This window comes from Lepisma saccharinum, chromosome 22, assembly GCF_977018435.1.
Source record: "Lepisma saccharinum chromosome 22, izLepSacc3.1, whole genome shotgun sequence".
NCBI classification, from domain to species: Eukaryota; Metazoa; Arthropoda; class Insecta; order Zygentoma; family Lepismatidae; genus Lepisma; species Lepisma saccharinum.
Window position 1 is genome coordinate 47350649 of NC_139250.1, and position 17362 is coordinate 47368010.

The 17362-nt window shown below is 38.3% G+C and overlaps 1 protein-coding gene across 2 annotated transcripts in view; it reads right to left on the reverse strand.

The window, feature by feature from the left end:
• Window positions 1-17362, reverse strand: part of LOC146005019 (poly(A)-specific ribonuclease PARN-like) — a 213550-nt gene that overhangs the window by 58818 nt on the left and 137370 nt on the right. The window contains exons 12-13 of one of the 2 annotated variants that reach the window (XM_083144148.1): window positions 16536-16791; window positions 1628-2000 (exon numbers count right to left, since the gene is read on the reverse strand). In XM_083144148.1, coding sequence (XP_083000274.1) covers window positions 1850-2000; window positions 16536-16791 — 407 coding nt within the window. In that variant the 3' untranslated portion in view covers window positions 1628-1849. Of the gene's footprint in view, window positions 1-1627; window positions 2001-16535; window positions 16792-17362 lie in introns of those variants that run through there. The other variant, XM_083144149.1, reaches the window with a different exon arrangement.

Here is a 17362-nt window from a genome sequence, read left to right on the forward strand (position 1 = left end):
TTACATAGACTTTAAATCTGCATATGATACCATAAAAAGGAGAGAGCTAGTTGAAGCCATGAGATAATTTGACATCCCTCAGAAGGTAACACACTTGGTAGAAGAGACCATAAAAAAAGTATGTTGTAGAGAATGAATAAGAAACAAGCTGACAGAAGAATTTGAAACCAAACAAGGATTATGCCAAGGGGATGCCTTGTCATATATGCTATTCAATGTTACATTACAAAAGGCTGTCAGAGAAGCAGGTATAGAAACTAGTGGAACCATAATAAACAAATCAATGCAAATTATGGCATATGCAGATGATATAGTAATAACAGCCAGAACAACAAGAGCATTACGTGAAGCTGTAGCTAACCTTCTCACTGCAGCACAAAAAAATGATTGATTGATTTGGTGTTTTAAGTCCACTATATGCACAGTAAGGCTAATCGGGACTGGACCTACAGTTAAAAGTCTGATCCGAACCACTATGTGCCTCCACCGGGTATTGAACCCAGGACCCCTTGATTACATGGCGACGATGCTACCACTGCACCAACGGGGAGGCTACGCAGCACAAAAAAATGGTCCTCACAGTAAATGCAGCTAAAACAAAATATATGGAAATAACTTAAAGTGCCTACTAATACTGCAACTTTTGAAGTTAATGGGCTCTCTTTTGAGGAGTTCAGGAATTTAAATATCTTGGTGCATATACAACGGAGAAGGGAGATTTTCTCACAGAGATTAAACACAGGAAGAGCATGGAAAATATAAGTTATTTTGAACTCGGAAAACATATCAAGTCTCATTACATCAGAAGGAAAACAAAAGTTAAACTATACAAAATGTTAATAAGACCTATTTTAATGTATGGATGTGAATCATGGATAATAACCATGAAGGCTGAGTCAATGATCGAAAGCTTTGAAAGGAAGATTCTGGAGGAGGATCTATGGGCCGATATATGAAAATGAATTATCGAGAAGAAGATATAAGAAGGAACTATATCAGCTTTATCAGGATATAGAAATTGTGAAGGAAATTAAACTAACATGGCTAAGGTGATTGGGGCATGTATACCGAATGCCAGATAACATGGTGTGTAGAAAGATCACATTCATATGGAAGGGAGGAGAAAAGTACGAAGATAACCTTTAAGGTGGGTTGATTCGGTAGAAGAGGACTTGAGTTTGCTGGGAGTTAGGTGCTGGAGAAGGAAGGCTGTGAATAGAGATGGTTGGCGGAAGATTCTGAAGGAGGCCAGGGTCTGTGAAGGATTGTAGTGCAAGGAAAGAAGAAGAAGTGTGTGCGAGTGTGTGGGGAGGAGAAGGGGAGGGGGTTGCAAAAATTGGTTGGTGAATTTTAACCCCCTCCCCCTGCTACTCAAAAATAAGTTCCGATGGCCCTAATTGATTGTGATGTATTTATGCTAAGGGCAATGTTATTGATATTTTGTAATACCGTAACTGCCTAAATAATGCCCAACAATCTTGTTAACTAAAAAAGTTGCAATGCTACACCCCAATCTTCACAACCATGCAGTACACAATAGGCAAGAATTAATCAGTCAGTTTGGGAACTATGAAAGAATCAATAAATAAAACTCCTCACTTTACAAAAGCAGTTTTTATTACTTTTCTTTTTCTTTTTTTGCTGGTGTAATGAAAAATACAAAAATAGTTCACAGGTACTGAGTATTAATATCTCCTTCTGGCCATATATATTGGGTTACATTTCTTGGTGGTTCCTACAATTCTCTTGCTAACACCATGCTCGAACCTCTAGGCCACAATAATGTTAAAAATATTAGTTAATAATTGTACTCACTGCCATGAATAGCAAATTGTTTCACGACAAGGGCTCACTGTGCAATAAGGTCCCCTTGAACTCTGTTTATCAACATTGGATCTAGTTGCTCGTGGCCTACCACTGATCTCCACACCCATTGGAACATCCCGATTAGAAGATTTTCTGTATATCTCAGGATGCCTCTTGTTGCATCTTTCAAAATACTGAAAATAACACGAAACTAACCGTAAGCGATAGCCCTTTTCAAAACTACAAACAAATAAATTTATCTATTCATGCAGTTCTACAAGTAATGCTTATCAAGATGTTTTCAATAAACAGAAAACAAAACGAAGCATATATGACATACAAGGGCTGTTCAACGTTTGTGAATAAAAAAGTGGTAAATAGCTGGAGAATGATAAAACTGGCAGAGGATGTACCTTCATGAGTATTGCGCATTTGCCCCGATGCAGTTGGCATGCACAGTAGTGTTAGCAACAATGACGGCAAGTACTGTATTTGTAGCTGTGGATTAGCGGTGTATGATTAAATTCCTTTTGAAGAAGGCCCTGAAGCCAGTTGAAATTTTTAGAAGATCACAAGCAAAGTATGGAGAACAAACGATGTCATGGGCAAGAGTGTACGAATGATGTCAACAGTTTGGCAAAGAATGATAGTTGTCAACGAATGAACCATATGGATACATTTGTCTGACTGGGACATGCAATATGTTCTTGACGTGGATTTTTTGGGGGAAAGGGTCATGATTAATGCTCAGTATTCCTGCACATTGATGAAGGGTGATGTATGTAATGCCATTCGCAAGAAAACACGGGGGATGTTGTCTGCAAATGTCATTCTTCACCATGACAATGCATGGCTCCACATGGTCAATTTGACAGCAACAACTCTCCGAAAGGGTTTTTCTCCAAGTTCTTACACTCTGGACTTAGCCCTCAGTGATTATCAGATTTGTTTGAGCTGCTTAAAGAGCATGTGAGAGGGAAGAAATTGAAGACAGATGAAGCACTGACGAAAGATGTCCTGCAGCGTCTACAACAGCAGTCAACTTCCTTCCTTCTATGCCAAGGAACTGGCACAATGGCAGCGATGCCTGGATGCTCACTGGGATTCCTTTCAAACACTCACATAGTTTGGTGCTTGTACAACTTTCCAATTTTATCATAGAAGAAAAAGTCTCAGTGAACCTTGAACAACCCTTGTTGATTATGATTTAGAGTAAAATGAGTATATGCTTTCCCTACATCTTATTTCCAAATATTTAATTTTCATTCATATCCATTTTATTGATGTTCATTGCTTCAATATTTGTGCTTATTTGCCTTACATTTATTTTTGTAATTTGAGAAAAATTATGAGAGATGAAGAAGGCATGTAGATTTTCAAAATTAGGCATGAGTCAGTAATGTATAACAAGTTAGGCTTCAGCTAAAATTGGCCAATGAGAATGGTAGGAATGCACCAATATGAAATGCTAATGACAGACAACAGATACAAAAATTACCAGTGCCAATTACTTGGGACAGGTACAATTCTAATTACTGTACTGTATTTTCCTATGATGTGTGTCAAAGAATGTAGACAAGTGAAAAATATAGTAAAAAAATGTGGCAAATTATTTTCATTTCAATTACGAACTGATGTGAAATATTTGCCTGCACATTTAGACATTTTTTTTTTTTTAAAAAAATATATATATACATATAACTTACTTCATAAACATGAGAACTGACAAAAGAATGGGACTGAAGCCATAACTCTGAAGAAATGTGTGACAGCAATGATCAGCTTATCTTCATGTGCTTAATACTGCATAAATGTCACTTTCCAGCAACTCATGGTGTAAATCCACTTCAGTCAAATGGCAGTAAGGTTGTGTTCTGTGAAAACATCAACAGGATGGCCACTTCAGGACCATGACAAAATCCAAGTATAATTCCCGGTTTTCAAGGGGAACTTCCAAAAATTCAAGGGATGACGTGTGCAGACGTTTTCTATATTTCAACCTTACATACTACCGTCTCTCACCACCCACGCACGTGTAGACACAAATATATTTACAATATAAAGGGTCTGTGAGATTCCAAATTATTCAAAAATTCTAATTCGATTCAATTAAACGCTATATATTTTTAAAATAATTAATTTAAGGTGCAGATTTGCCATATCACATACTCAGACTCGAAATACATCTACAAATATAGGTCACAAATGTTTCGGGATAAATTAATCTACAAAAAATGTTAAATGTATGAGAATTTCAAATGCAAAATTACCTAATCTTTGTCTGTCAAATTGTTCTGCAAATGAGACTAACAAAATTAACGGATTGAGAGAATTCTAAAATGTTTTCCATGCAGCTTTCTTTTCCTTCCTCGATAAAAATAAAAGGTAAATCTTAATTAACTTGCTTAGGGCATTGATAAATTACCTATGGATAAATTCAATAATTTGGATTTTGAAAAGTTGCAATTTTTTACGTCTACAGAGAAAAATTCAAATAGAATTCATGCATAATTACCGGACCCAATAATTCAAGCATAATTCCCAGAATTCAAGAAATTCTCAGTGAATAGCCTCCCTGATCCTACTGTGTCCTGCCATAAAATTGCAGATTTCAAAATGAACACAACAAATCAATATCATTTTTCTGGTGAAACTTAAAAAGTCAGCAACACAAGCATTCCAGATGCTCACTGATACTTATTGGGGTGGGAGGTGTACCCAGATAGCATGTGTTCCAATTGCATAGCAGATTTTTGGAGAACCCGCAGTATTCCAGAATCCTATTTTTTTTCTTTCATCTTTTCAATACAAGAAAATAACATGTGGCATGGTGCACCAGCTCGTGAGGGGCAGGCCTTACCTACCAACTGCTGACCCCACTCCCATTCCGACCAGTTATGGGATGACGTGTGCAATCAGAACGTCAGCGGCCGGAATTTTTCAAAAAGTGATGACCAACAGTGAAACCAGGAAACCTAATCCAGTGCACCAAGAAATCTCTTCTGTCCTCTCCGATTTTGGCAAATGGCTGAACACCAATGATGTTTGAAGTCTGACAAAACAAACCAGTTCGTAATCATGCACAAAGGTGATTACTCCACGAAAGTGATAGACAAACTAAACAGTGACTCGTACAGTGTCATCAAAAAAGACCCCACAGACAGGTACAATAGAATTGTGAAAAATGCAGTGAAATCTAGTGCCATACTTAGTGAACAAGACCACAAATTCCTCCTCAATCCCCACACCCTTCACCTGCCATTGCCTATGGCATTCCTAAAACTCATAAACCTGGAATCCCCATGCAACTTATAATAGCTGGCTTCAATTACCCCACAGTCCACCTAACAAACTGGCTAAAAAACAAAATATCTCATTTCAACCACAAACTAACATACGTGTTCCGGACAGTGCCGATGCTAAAAATCTGGTAACTTCAATAGTGCAAGCTGACAGTGCAAAATTAGCCAGCATTGATATAGTAGATATGTACAGTTCAATCCCCATAGACCTGGCACTGCGTTCAGTTGAAAGATGGCTGACAACTAACAGAATCCCGGCCCTAGAGGTACAAGAGATAACCAGGCTATTGGAAGTTTGTCTAAAACACAATTACTTTCAGTTTGAAGATAAATTCTACAACCAATCCGAGGGCCTTGCGATGTGCAACCCGCTATCAGCTCCTTTAGCCAACATCGTCATGCACCTGGCTGAAAAAGAGATACTCCACACTCCAGAACTACAACACATCCGATATGGAAGGTATGCAGACGACACAATAGTTGTATACAAAAAGGCAGAAGAACTCAACCTCCTAGTGAACAAGCTAAATAGCATCCACCCCAGGCTCAACTTCACCGTAGAGCATGAAAAACTTGGAAAAATCAACTTCCTGGACATCACCTTCAGCCGTGCACTTAACAAATTCACAACCACCGTCTACAGAAAACCGGATGCAGGCAACCAGTACATACATGCTCTCTCTAGCCATCTCCCTAAGCAAAAAGCCAATGTGTGGCTAAACTTTTATCGAAGAGCCTTCTCCTACTGTGGCAAAGAAGAGGATCTACGAGAGGAGATAGCCACCATCACAGAAATAGCCCTGAAACATGGCTACACTGAATCACAACTTTCCACTTGGTGCAGTAAGGCGGAAATACAGGTCAGACACCCTAACCTACCACAATCAACCCATCCACAAGCAGCCCAGCCACAACCAACCCCCAGCGACCAATATAAATGGTTTGCCTTCCCCTACCATCCCACCACTTCCAAACGCATAGCCAAAGCCCTTCTCCCATTTGGCATCAAAGTAGCGCACAAACCCAACTCCAAAATAACTGATAAACTGAACAAGCACAAACGGTACTTCCTTTCCCCCCTTGACAACCCAGGTGTATATGATGCAGAGTGTGAATGCAAGGCTCATTACATCGGCAGGTCCATCAGATCTGTCAATGAAAGAATCCAACAGCACCTAGCAGATGCAAAAAAAGCCCAACCCACTACTGGTCTTGCTAGACATATCAAATACAATAGCCATAAAATTCAAAAGGTTCGAGTCAAACACACTGCCCACACGCTCATAGACAACAAAATCAAGGAAACGCACGCCATAATGCACTTCTCGCACGAACTAAACATCGATAGCGGGCAAGCGCACCACACTTGGATTCCACTACTGCAGCAGTTATCGCCCGGAAATAGCAGACGACGCACCAAGATGAACAGCGCACCTGACGGCAGCCAGAGAAGTACGAACAAAAGACGCACGCCAAGCAACAGCGCAGCAAGTTCCAACGAGGATGGTGGCAGTGGCCACTGAAATTAATCGAAAAAGAAGAAAAAACAGCTTCGCGGATAAAAGTGAGTACTAGTTTCTCCGTATTTATATACTACCGCGTCTCTCTTTTCCCAATTATGAATGCAATTCCTTGTTTTTAGGTTTCCACGACCAGGTTATGTGACTTACAGGCTGAAATCTCATGAGAAAAGTTGTTACGCTATACCCCAGGAGACTCGAATCTGTGCAAGTCACGTAGCCGGAACCCAAAACATGATGCATTAAACCGGACGGCCACAGGACGGGACTCTCAATATACTTTACATTACTATTTTCAATTGAATTTACAATGGCCTTCTTCATTTGCACTCATAGTCATACCATCCTCACAATCTATTTATTATTATTAGAAATGGGTAAGGTTGATAAGTATTCTCTACGGGTTTTGGCTGACATAGGCCTGTGTAAAAGTAATAATGACAATAATTTCACCAATCAAATAAATGTATAAATAGCCTGTAAATCAGTGCAATAATCTGTCATTTTGTAAATGTTTAAATACACAGTTTGTTTTTCAAATGAAAAAAAAAAACCATTGCAATCACTTAGATGTATTAATTAAGGAGGTGAATGAACTATTCATGCTCTTCAAGGATATCTGCAATTTTATGTTGTATCAGTAGAATATTAGTTATTAGTGTACAATATCAGTAAATTTTACATCAGTAGTATATTTTCATTGGAAAAATTTCATCAGTTCTCTTTCTGATAGCAATAACAAAATGAATTCAAGAATGACATAAAGCCTGGTTACAGGATTTTGTGTTAGAACTGTAATACAGGGCATGAAATATAATTTCAAATGCAATATATGGAACAAATATTTTCACACTTTTGCCAAAGAGAAGTGTCCAAATCGACACAATATCAGTTAATCTGTAACACAAAATAAACTTTATCAAAAACCTATATCTTCAGAGTGGCTTTGAATAGTAAGTTACCGAAGTTGTAATTATCATCAACAGGCAGAGTACATTCTAGTTCTTCAGATGGAATTCATTGATCAGTTAGAAGACCCCCGATTATTACTATTTCAAATTCCTTGTGATTTACAGGTTCTCCAGGTTTTCAAGGTGTGTGGGAACCCTGTATAGAGAATGGATGGATCTTACACCATGCCAACGAAATGGCCCAGAAGGGTTTGTCTATGCAGCAGTTTTTGGCAAGTAAAATGACCCCGTGCTGGAATATTCACCTTACTTGCCAGATATTTCTCTAAGTGAATAAATGAGTGAATTAAAATTGTTGGGTGCCGAAGGTCATTTTGCACCCTTTAATGTATATGGGGAAATAGACCCTTGTGAAAAGTTAAAAGTGCAAGGGTGTAAAGGGACCTGAACAGAAAAAACTTAACACATTAAAAAGGTAAGAACGCATTATAAACTTCCTCACAGACAGTGGAAGAGACCGGCTCTTCTCAAACAGTTGAAAACATTTGATAAAACATTGTCATCTCCCAAAAGAAATGATAAACAGTTGGAAAGATTAAGTCTGCCCGAGGAATGAAAAATCGGCACATTCAATAAGAATATGCGAAACACGACACATTGGAAGGTCCAGTCTTGCAGCAAGTGGCCACGTGTGAGACGGTTGTGTCCAATACACACACGAGTTAGAATAACTTCTTCTCGATGGGAGGGATGGAATGATGACGCTATGCACCAATGGTGGGCTTAGTAGTTAGAAGCTTGTTTCCAGTTACTTCATCCCACTCTTCCTGCCAAGTGTCAAGAAGGGAACAAAGTAACACATTCTGCAGGTCTCTGGCTGGCAGAAGGTGAATAAGAGCATCGCTGTATGGATCGGCAAACTCGGCATCAGCATAGCCTGTTTCGTTCCCCTTCATACCCAAGTAAGTAGGGACCAAACACAAGCGGCCATTACCACTGGCAGACATTGACACAAGCTGTCCAAGGATGTGCCGTACTACCGGATGCATGGAATTTGATGATTCCAGACTCTCCAGCACATTGGTCTAATTAGTGCAGACAAGGACTTTCTTCACAGCATGGACATCAGCAAAGTCCAGTGCCTTTAGGATGGCATACAGTTCTGACGTATAGATGGAACAGGCAAGTTTTAGAGAGTAACTGGAACTTTGAGAGTCACGACGAAGGTGCAACTAACCGATTCGAAGGACTTGGACCCATCCATATAAAAGTCGGTAAAATTGGGGTACTGCATGCTAAGCTCTAAAAGCCTCTGTTGGTACTCAGCCACTGCAATAAAAGATTGAGAGAGGTGGCATGAGTGGAGAAACACCAGGCAGACTCTTAGTGTTGACAGGATTTCATTTGCATAAGCACCGAATGGTCTTGTGGCATGAGAATGTAGCCGGTACACAGCCAGCCTTTTTCTGTCTGAGATGGTCTGATATGACAGATGCAAGAGCATCAAGCAAAGATGAAGGCAGTGACATCTCTGATGCATCCGCGTACAGACTTGCGACGGAACTGGTACGAAATACACTGGAACGCAAACGAATACCAGCATGATGAATGGTGTCAAGAATTCGAAGCTGAGACGGCCGAGTGGATGAATACAGAACATGTCCATAATCGAGCTTCGGCCTGATAAGTGAACGGTACAGTACAGTTCTATCAGCACCCCAAGATGTATGACATAAAAAGCATAGAAGGTTGAGAATCCAGACAAGAGAACTTTAGCTGGGGAAGATGAGGTTTCCAGGTTAATTTCTTATCGAAAATGAGGCTGAGAAATCGGACCTCATTCAGGAAATGCAATGGCAATCTTTCCTTGTACAAGTTAGGGTCATGGTGGCAGGTACAATGATGACAAAAGTGGATGTACACAGATTTCTTGGGTGAGAAGATGAAACTGGTTTGAGAGAATATTATCTTCTACTTTTACTAAAAGTTCCAGGAGTCCTTTTGATGGCTAGTCTCACTGATACAACATGCTCTAAGCGACTTTTCATGTTAACACAAATCATAGTGGTAGAGGATGTCAAAAGAAAAATGTAAACTTCCTGAAAAACATTCGGAAAATTGACTTCTAGCTCTGTTTCAAACAGCATGAGCATTGAATGCTGATGTGTGAAATCAGAAGGGAACTACTTAGAAGGCGATATTACCAAGTACAACAAATGTAGGAAGTATTGTGATTTATGAGCTCAAGTCACATTTATTTTGTGTCACACCTCATATAATAACAAAATGGCACAGAATTTTGCACCAAGTTACACATTATAGTAATACTGAATCAGAAAAATTATCGAAAATTGTACCAATGAAGTGATACACTGATAAACTATTCCATCATTATTTCAAATACAATTTTTCCTACTAATTCCATTCTGGAAGTGCTCTGATATTTCCAGGAAGTTTTATCTGGTCAAATGTCAAAAAATTCCAGTTGAATGTTCCAAAATTTGGAACACTGTGCTCTGTTTGTCACTGTGATAGTTAATGAATTAAAGAACAGCTCCAAGCATCACTGACTTAAAAAGATGTGTTCCTTTGATGCAATATCAATTTATCCCCCAAAGGGGGAGATAGGAAGATTTTTCTTGGTTGGATGTGCAGAAATGAAAAATGAAACAAAAAATAACAATGCAAAAACCTATGTGCCCATGTTGCTTAGTCTGATTTGTTGGAACTTATTAGTTTTGATGCTTTGCTAAGAATCAATAGAACCTGCATCCCAGACACTTCAGATAATCACAGCAGTCAGTCTTTGAAATTAACAATTAACAGGGTCCAAGGACTGAAGCAACAAGTTTTCATGTTTGAAACTGTTTTCCACAAATCACAAATATCATGAGTTCCTACCACCCCTGTGTACTTAACGTGCAGCTTATGCATGTAACAAATACCTTACATTATGTCGTGTTCCAGTAAAAGTTAAAATCCGGGAAATCTATTTCCTAAATACATTACTGTATTTACACATGTATAATGCAAACCCTACTTTTTGATGTGGGAAAAGCAACAAACATTTACATATTATATAGAATGCGGAGTACAATTCAAGTTCAAGAAATGGCTTTCTTAGTTGTAGGTCGTAAAGCTGTTGCTACGAGGGTCACTATTTATATTTTGAGCCTAACAATGAAAAAACAGGAATTTGGCATTGAAAACTGCTTTATTGTTTTTCGAAGTATTCTCCTTTATGGTCAATACACTTTTGAAATTCGTTTGAACCATTTGTCAAAGCAGTTTTTCCAATCTTCTTGAAACACCTCCATAATATGGTTTTTGAATGCATCAACGGCATCTTCCGCCGACGAAGATCGTTGTCCACGCAATTTATTCTCGACATTCGGGAACAAGAAGAAGTCATTGGGTGCCAAATCAGGACTGTACGGCAGATGAACCATCAATTCGATTTTTTGACTGTTCATAAAGTCGGTTGTTAGACGAGATGTGTGACAGCTGGCATTGTCTTGATGAAGAATGATCCGACGGCGTTTGGTTGTTTTCCGTATATGACCAAAGACCTCTGGCAAACAAAGTGTTGTGTACCATTCAGAGTTGACCGTTCTACATTCCTCTAAAGGCACAGTTGCCACATGACCAGTTTTCCCGAAAAAACAGGCAACCATTTGTTTCGATGTGCTTCGAGCGCGAACAACTTTTGTTGGATTGGGTTCATCTTGAAACACCCATACAGTCGACTGCTGTTTACGTTCCGGTTCATATGCATATATCCATGATTTGTCACCTGTTACAATCTTATATACGTCTTTTGAAGCACCACAATTGTATTTATTGAGCATTTGTTTGCACCAATTGACGCGGGCGTCTTTTTGAGTTTTTGTCAAATTGTGTGGGATCCAACGAGAACTTACCTTTCTCACAGCTAAATGATCATGTAATATTTTATATATGCTGGTGGAACTAATGCCTATGGTTGCCTTAATCTCACAGTATGTCACATGACGATCTTGCAGTATTAGGTTTTGCACAGCATCAATGTTTTCTTGAACAACAACTGATTTTGGAAGACCTTTGCGAATCTCGTCGGTGAGCGAATGGCGGCCACGATTAAATTCGTTATACCAGCGTTTCACAGTGGCAAAGGATAAGGCTTCATCGCCAAATGTGGAAGTAAATTGATCGATGTTCTCTTGTCTTGATAATCCACGTTGAAAATCGTAAAAAATCATCGCACGAAAATGTTCACGAGTTAATTCCATTTTATTGTTGTCGCGCAATCTCCAAGGCAACATAAACAACACAAATCAAGCTATTGACAAAACATTTGAAGTACGTTATGGTCAATAATGCCAGACGATTCCCTGCAAACGTCAAATTGCACCTAACTTCAATCAGTGTTGCCAAGGCTCAAAATATAAATAGTGGCCCTCGTATGCCGATCAAGAGCGAGTGACATCATACCCATTTTTGATTGATTGATTGAGTTGGTGTCTTAAGTCCATTTTATGCACAGCAAGGTTAATCGGGACTGGACCTACAGTTTAAAGTGGGATCCGAACCACTATGTGCCTCCACGGGGTATCGAACCCATGACCCCTTCATTACAAGGCGATGACACAACCACTGTGCCATCGGGGAAGCATCATACCCATTTAATGAGTTACCTGGTGCTATGTGAACAAAGAGGAAAATATCATCTTGTGCATACAATGATAGTTGAGTTGGTATTTTAAGTCCACTTTGTGCACAGTAAGGATAATTGGGACTGAACCTACAGTTTAAAGTGGAATCTGAACCACTATGTGCCTCCACCGGGTATCGAACTCAGGACACCTTGATTATATGGCAACAACGCTACCACTGCACCATTGGGGAGGCCCTATACAATGAAAGTGCTTTTAAAAATCATTATTCCTAAAGAAATCCAACCTGGTAATTTGTATTTGTGGCTGTTTATATATATACAATATCATACGCAGTGAAAGAGTAAAAACATGCATGGTTTCATGTTAGCTGCCTGAATTATTCCGTGCAAAATATGCACTACAGTTTTTGGGGGCAAAAATTTTGGGGAAAAAAGTGGGCATTATGCATGAGTAAATATGGTATGTGGGTTTTTTCTTGTCCCTCGGTTCATAAAATGTTCAATTTTTACACCAATGCCACAGATTTGTGGCATGCTCCAATATTATAAATGGTTCAAAGTGCAACTGCAATCCACTGTATACAAATTTGCACTGCTAAAAATGTAGTCTCAGTTCAAAATTAAAGGCTATAAAAATACACAAGGTTCTGTGTCAAAGTGATCTTGAAGGTTGTATATTACATTTAGATGAAGTCAGAGTAGCCACATTGAGGCCATTTTGAGTGATGTGGATCGCCTTACCAAATTTGAAAATTCCACGCTCTGCGCTGGAGTGATCAGTGTCAATGCTACAAAGACAGTGTCGCCACTCTAGGACCAAGTATAATTCCTGTTTTTGAAGACAAACTTTCCAAAAATTCAAGGGTACAAGCAGACGGTTTCTCTATAGATCAATGCTGGAGAAAATCATGGAGAAAAAGAAATTGGTTGAGTCACTGGACGAGAAGAAAATGTTTCCTAAAGGATGCTACTGAAGGAATGGCCGAGGGAAAGAAGAAGATACCAAATGATTGACAACATCAAAATAAATGGGTCCTATGCTGCTACAAAGCAAAGGGTTCAAGATCAAACAGCTTTGAGGTTGCAAGGAAAGACCTGCCCCTGGGCAGAACACAATGAATGAATCTTTAAAATATGTGCGGAGTGTTAATTTACCATTTCACATACTCAGAATTTGATATACATCTACAAACCCAACTCACAAATGTTACAAGATAAACTAATCTACAAAAAATTGTTAATTGTGTAAGAATTTGAAACTCACATTTACCTAATCAATTTCAAGATATCTTATCCTGCAATAATCTTCCGTCTGTCAGATAGACTGTTCTGTAAAGTTCACTAACAAAAGTAAACGGATTCAGAGAATTCTGTTTTATTTTCCACACAGCTTTCTTTACCTTCCTTGATAAAAATAAAAGCTAAATTGTGGAAACTTGCCCCAGGGCATTTATAAACATGAATAAATTCAATGGGATTTTAGATTAATAAAATCTGCAATTTTTCATGTATACGGAAAAAAATTAATGCAGAATTCCCAGAATTCAAGGAATTCCCAGGGAGTAGCCACCCTGAAACAGAAAGGGCCCAGGTTGGAACCCTGATATATGCATGTCATCTTTTCATCAATTATATAAGTTTATCATTCATGGTCATGATTTACTGAAGAAATACAAAGGTGACATAAAAGGAACTGAAGTATTAAACATTCTGCATGCCAACAAAAATACATGTCTAATATTGTTCCTTTCCACGGAAATATTACACAATGTTCTATTGTCAACTTCATATCCAATATACTTACATTAAACAAGTCCAATATATTAAACAAATTTTTGGATCAATCAATTTTCTTTCATTGCATGAGGTATGCTGATCCCAACTGTACTCAAATGCTGGGCCAACAGATGGTGAGGTTGTGGCTAAGACTGCCTCACCGGTTTCCAAAAATCAGTTTTAATATACTGGACTTGCAATGTCCAGTGTCACTATATGGAATACAGTTTTAGAAGCAATATTGGGCAGGACCATGCAGAGCCTGTCCAACCTGAGCAGCCAATGGCAGCAGTTCAATGTTGTACAGTTACGAAACTGTGGTGTTCTGTATTTTTCTTGCATGCAAGAAGTTTTTATAAAACTCGTGACTTTAAGGTTCATCATAAGATGGGGCAAGACATTTAGAACCTGACTGTCCAAGTCCCATAAATTTCCGTGCCTACAGCCATAGTTATAGTTTCTTGAAGAAACTCTTCTTTCGTTGGAAAACAATGGCTGTTAAATTCATCTCAATATACACAATGACCGTTCATTGTCATGGGTGTTCTTGATAAATTGCAAGTCTGAGTCAGTTTGAGTTCAGTGTTTTCGTAGCAAGGGCGGTGTAAAATTATTCACTTATAGTTTACTTCTATGCCACAAATAACAGTTGTGAGAGAATTATATGTATAGCTGAATATTGAACACACAGCGACTTCTGCTAGCAGTTAGTTTGGCAACAGCACAATAGCACTGGCTGCATGTTGGCTGAGCTCATTTTCTTTCTAAAAGCGTACACGGTCAGATAACATTGATTGATTGAAATAAAAATTCTGGGTGCTTCAGCACTTAGGCTATTTGCACCTGTCACATTATACAGGGTGCGGCCACTTATCACAACTAAAATCAGCACAAGTCCGAGGACTGAAATCTCCTTACTTAGGCTAAAAGCTGAGGTTGTAAAGGCCACACAGCACATGTAAGGATAAAACACAGGACAACATACAATAAAATTATACTGGCCACAGGTCCCAACATCAGAGGGCCATTGACCTTAAACAATCCTACAGGATGTACTACATGGAAGTGGGTTCTTAAAACCTTGCAAAGTTGCATTGAAAATAGGTTGATACATCTTGGAAGGAAAAATAACACTGTGAAAGTGCAGCAGTGTTGCCAGTTTATGGAGAAAAAATCCGGAAATTTGCTGGATGGACCACATTTGGAGGGAAGCATTGAAAAAGACCATTCTTTTAGGATATATAATGACCGTGCCCAAATTTTAGAAAAAAGGAAACTACACAACAGTTTCAACAACAAAACCAGACACGACAATTGCTTACAGGGATTAAAATGTGATAGTGAAAGGCAACCTTAAAAATAACATAAGGAAAATAAATTATAATAAATTAATGCCATGTGGAAACATTGAAGATAAAGTGTGTTTCTTCACTGAAAAATTGAATGCGGTGTTTGATAAACATGCTCCACTGAAAACCATTCACGCAACTAAGAGAAAAGCACCCTGGATAACAGAAAACATTAAGTTAATCATGAAATTACAAGATACCGAACTATTGAAATTTAAGCGGACAAATAATTCCCAAAATTGGACTGAATATAAGAGACTGTAATTTTGCAACATTGGTAGTAAGGTAAGGAAAAAAGCATATTTTGAACATATCATAAATACATCGAATGATTCAAAGCACATGTGGCAATATATACAGAATTGGGATTATCGTGGGAAAACAAAATTGGGAAACGTCCTCCCACATTAACCTTTAGCACCTGGATGGTCGAAATTTTGACAACTACATAAATTACTGTTGAGGATGAATGGTCAACATTTCGATATTTTATCTGAAATCCAGATTCACTGGTTTCACTATCGAGATTCCCAACAGCAAAATATTCATATTTTGCCATTCCTAGTTCAATGCAGTATTACAAAAGTGGATAGGCAGATGGCACAAGTACATTCAGATGCAAGGCGAGTATTTTGAAGGATCCTACGTATTATTAACTTTGTGTCTTTGCTGTGTTGTATGTGATTAACTCAGTCTTGCTTATTTTTTTTTAATGCCCCTTGGAAAACTCACAAAGTTATGAAAAAACTCTTCACTATACTCATAAAAAATCTGTTCCTGGGGAAAAGACATGCAGTACCGGTCGTGAACAACACTCCAGTGCAGACATTTGATATTTGACACAGAACACGTAATTATGGCACAAATGTGGGAGAAATTGGTTTGTTTTTTGTCGGCAGGTAGCACAACTACAACGATCTTTCCATGATTTACACAATTATCTCGACAGATGGGAGTGATAATTGGGTAAAATAATAGGCTTTGAGAAATTCAGCTTCCACACCAAAATGGTTGGAAATCATGTTACAAACAAACAGCTTCGTTGTCTGTCTTTCATCAACATCACATTCATACTAATAAACTGAGAAAAATAAAAAATCACAGTAAAATAAGAAAAAAATACAAATACAAAAATCTCTGAATCCCGGCAAATAAATTGGCTCTACAATAATAGTCCTACAATTTTTGAACGATTAAGAAATGAAGATTCTACTTACTCAAAGCTGCACCTTCTCTTCGTTCTTGCCGGCATGTCAGATTCCAAGGACTTCCGTTTCCTTGACGGAGTACAGGAGGATGACAAAGGAGGGGATGACAGTATTTTTGAAGGCTGCTGCTTCTTGAACTCATTGTATGGTATCACAGTGTAACGATCACTTTGTGTTAGAGTCTTTGAGACCAAGTTTGCTTGATCCCTTTGGTGCAATGCAACAAACGCAGAGGCATCATTCAACCACGAGACAAACACTGTTCCTGAAATAAAGAAGATGAATTCAAGATCACATCTCTACAGCATCTACACTGGAAATGAATAGACATGCATGTATATGGTGAATAAAAGATAAAGATTTCTGTACAAAAACTGGGCATATTTCGGGTCAAAAGCTGTGCATAAAATGGCATTTAGTGTTCAAAAGGTGAATAAAAACACAAAATTTGATGGAAAGACTATTACTTATTACACAAAATTAACATTTCACTTCTAATAGCACATTAATATATACTAGTGTCCAAAATTAAAGCAACAAACAGAAATCCTTTCCTCATGTGATTCTTTTTATATAAATTTGCCAAGTTTAACCTGTTGCTATTGTGATTTTTTTGTTGATAAATCCAGGCACATTAAGGTTAGTTTATTTTCTATCTTAAACCAGTTGTCTATGACATCATAAATATTACTATCACCTGATCGTATTATGTGGTCAAATGGACACACAGGAAAGAATTTCTGTTTGTTGCTTTAATTTTGGACATCAGTATAGTTATCAGAATATTAAGTTTATTCCTGTGTAAAGGAGTCCCGTTTTGCTTCATAAATATTTGC